This window comes from Fragaria vesca, linkage group LG7 (assembly GCF_000184155.1).
Source record: "Fragaria vesca subsp. vesca linkage group LG7, FraVesHawaii_1.0, whole genome shotgun sequence".
NCBI classification, from domain to species: Eukaryota; Viridiplantae; Streptophyta; class Magnoliopsida; order Rosales; family Rosaceae; genus Fragaria; species Fragaria vesca.
This window is the reverse complement of record NC_020497.1, coordinates 457,268-460,667: the sequence shown is the minus strand read 5'-3', so window position 1 is coordinate 460,667 and position 3,400 is coordinate 457,268. Positions and strand designations below refer to the sequence as shown.

Sequence of the window (3,400 nt, the reverse complement as noted above, 5' to 3'; positions counted from 1 at the left end):
AAACGAACTCAGATTACAGCAAACAAGCTACCTATGCCTATTGAGTGACTGACTTCTCTTCTAAATTCTAAATTACAACATCACTGAAACAATCATCCTTTGTTGGAGTTAACCTCTCTTCTAAATTCTAAAATACAACATCACTGAAACAATCATCCTTTGTTGGAGTTAACCATCACTCTAGCAACGAAAAAAAAAAAAAAGAAGAACCAGCAAGATACTATCTGAAGGAATGATGATAAAGAAAGCTTACTGCTCTCATTCATGTTGGTGGCAATCACCAAAAATGGATATAGAGGAGAAACCGTTGATTCCTGCAGCTTTCTTTTCCTTATTATTTTGTCGGTCCTGTTCGTTTCAACAACCAAAGAAACCAGGACCTGCCAGTTTAAGAAGTTCCTGCCCTGCATCCTTACCTATCTCCATCATCTCCTTATAAGCATACCGGCCTTTCCTAGATGTCTCAAGTACTACAAAATCAGACAAAAGAGAAAAGTATAATTATTTGCTGCCAAATATTATCTAATTGGAGAGCTAATGAAGACAACCAAGTCTATTTTCATCAAAGCATGAGCAAGAGCATACCACGGGTTCCATTAGGGGAAGCCACCAAGCCTTTGAATATGCAGTTACCATCGGCATCTTTACTGGCATATCCAGCAATAGGAGTTCGGCAAGACCCATCCAGGGTCAAAAGAAATGCCCTCTCACATGCAACTGCTAGTCTTGTTTCTTCATGATTCAATTTAGCAATATATTCAGCCTATGATGAAAAATGAAACTAACCTTAGTGAGGCAACTGCAAGTTTTGCACAACATAAATATCACAATACGTTTCTCATTGATGGATCTTATGGATCAACAATTGCAACTTCCAAATAACTAGATCCAAGTGAGAGGTAAATTATCACAACACCATGTGTTTATTAACATCATAACCGATCATTTATTAAAGTGTTGCATCAACATGATAAATACAGTATAAAGACTATCTATCAGTCAATCTCATTTTCAAAACACAATCTGTCCACATACTAAATTTGCTTCATCCCTGATTTCTAGCTACACCTAAATTCACAGAAATCAAGCTTATATCCCTCCCCTTTCTCCATGACACAATTAATACAAAAGTGACAACAGCAGTCAAATATTTAGGTCCAGAATGAAAAAGGGAATTAAAACACACCATTTTATCGTCATTGCTTCGGCAGGCGATTCCAATTGCCCCTTGGGCCACAGCAGGAAGCATTTCATCCAATGAGAGAACCGAAGTTACATTTTCCGTCATATTCAGGCGTTTCAGCCCAGCTAACGCCAACAAGGTAGCTTGGACTACCTTTTCATTAAGTTTCTTTAACCTAGTCTGGACATTACCCCGAAAGTTCTCCTCTACCTGCAACATGACATTAACCAAGACATGAATGACTAGTAATGACACACTTCAGAACCTCAAATTCACAGTATCTGCATCAATCTGAAACATGTTAACTACATATCAGACGTGACAGACCACGGTAGCTTACTTTAAGGGATGGATATCTATGGAGTATCTGTGACTTTCGTCTAAGCGAAGCAGTACCAATAATGCTACCGGCCGGCAGCTCTCCTAGTGAAGATGCAGTTAAGCATATAAAAGCGTCTCGGACGTCCTCTCGTGGAAGATTGCAAGGCAAAATGGTCTTGTCGGGTAGCAAAGTAGGTACATCTTTCATGGAGTGTACAGCAATGTCAATGTCACCATTTATCAATGCCTCATCAATTTCTTTGGTGAATAATCCCTTGCCGCCGATGTCGGCCAAGGGTTGGCTTAGTATCTTATCACCAGTAGTTTTGATAATGACAATTTCAATTGCCCCATCTTCAGCTAGGTGGGGATGTGATGCTATGAGCTTCTCTTTTGTTTGATAAGCTTGAGCAAGAGCTAGTGGGCTATCCTATACAGAAAAAGAGTATGAATAATTCATGAAAACAAAACCTTGAGTACATTGGTTGTAATAAGTTTGAAGCAATCGAAGACAGAAGTGAAGCAAAACCCAAGTACCTTCCTCTGGTACCAATTTTGATAACAGCGAGTTTGGGATTGTGGGCCTGCTGCTCAACTGCCAAAGAGGCTCTTGTGACATGAGTTTGTTTTCTGATGCAGTTGGGAAAAGCAAGAGTCCGAGGAGTCTTGAGGGATGCGCGGGCAAAGTTGACTGGAGATAAAGGAAGAGATGAAGAACAGGAACTAGTTGAAGCAGAAGAGTAAAGGGCGTCCATTGCAACAGAAAAATATTAGATCTGTGACTTTTTCAGAGACAGAGAGATGAAGAAGGAGATGGAGATGTCTTTGATGGGGACGGAGATAGGATAATATATGGGATTTCTTATCAACTTCATCCCTCCCACTGCCACGCTGTCTTCTTCTCAAAAGTTTTTATTTATAGTTTGTTTCCGAAGCTTGCACGGTTGCATCTTATAAAGCCGGTTATTGGCGTATCGGCTACAAAATTCGTCTCTTTAATTAAGATTAAGGATAAAGAAGAAGACAATTTAAAAAATAGATCTGGACGACAAAATTATCTATTTCAGAACATAGATTGGTCGATATTGGAGACGATTCTTCTGAAATGACACTTCCAAACATATTTGGGAGTCTATGAAGATGAAGTTTGAAGGAAGTGCTAGGCTTAAAATTTCTCACCTTCAAGCTCTCCGCAGTGTTTGAAACCCTAGAGATGAAAGCAGGAGACAGAGTTTCTGAGTATTTTGAACAAGTGTTGTTAGTGGCTAACAAGATGAGAACATACAGAGAGCATATGCACGGTTTCTTAGTCGTCGAGAAGAATCCCCGATCATTGAGTGAGAAGTTCAATCACGTGGTTTGCTCAATTGATTTTAAAGACATCGATCAACTCTCAATTGATGTACTACAAAGTTCTTTAATCAGGCGTGACCAAAATTTTTTTAACGCTACCGGAGAACCACATGACAATATGATGTGGTCTTACATTCTAATTAAATATTAGAATTAAATTCAGTTTACCCCATGAAGTTTGGGAGTAACTTCATGTTAATCCCTATACTTTCAATTTCATCAGTTTACCCCTCAAACTTTTGAATTTTCCTCAAGCGTGACCAAATGTCCTATATTCTGTCCAAATCGGACGTTAACTGCTGATAATTTTAACCTTAACTGTGAGGCCAGTATCTAGAATTTGGGCAAATCGGACCTTATATGTCCAAATCGAACCTTAACTGCTCATAATTAAAGGTCAATTCAAACGGAATATGAGAATTTGGGCACGGCAGACAGAAATTGAAGAGTTCAAGGGGTAAACTGATGATAATAAAAGTGTAGGGACTAACATGAAGTCACCCCCAAACCACAAGGGGGTAAACTGAATTTAATTCTAAATAT

At 39.0% G+C, this 3,400-nt stretch overlaps 1 protein-coding gene across 1 annotated transcript; it reads right to left on the bottom strand.

Annotated features, from left to right (window-relative positions):
* Window positions 1-322: 322 nt before the first annotated feature.
* On the bottom strand, window positions 323-2,318 carry LOC101297871 (porphobilinogen deaminase, chloroplastic-like). The gene is made up of 5 exons (XM_004306410.1): window positions 2,042-2,318; window positions 1,524-1,929; window positions 1,187-1,393; window positions 586-763; window positions 323-470 (listed from the first exon to the last, which is right to left on the bottom strand). The coding sequence occupies exons 1-5, from the start codon at window positions 2,257-2,259 to the stop codon at window positions 358-360; spliced, it is 1,122 nt and encodes a 373-aa protein (XP_004306458.1). The 5' UTR covers window positions 2,260-2,318; the 3' UTR covers window positions 323-357.
* Window positions 2,319-3,400: the final 1,082 nt, after the last annotated feature.

Excerpts from the sequence above, each read along its gene's own strand:
- LOC101297871 (XM_004306410.1), bottom strand. The coding sequence starts at position 2,259 with ATGGACGCCCTTTACTCTTCTGCTTCAACTAGTTCCTGTTCTTCATCT. Across the intron at positions 1,394-1,523 it reads ATAGATATCCATCCCTTAAA|GTAGAGGAGAACTTTCGGGG; the intron begins GTAAGCTACCGT and ends GTCATGTTGCAG. Across the intron at positions 764-1,186 it reads GAAGCAATGACGATAAAATG|GCTGAATATATTGCTAAATT; the intron begins GTGTGTTTTAAT and ends TTTTCATCATAG.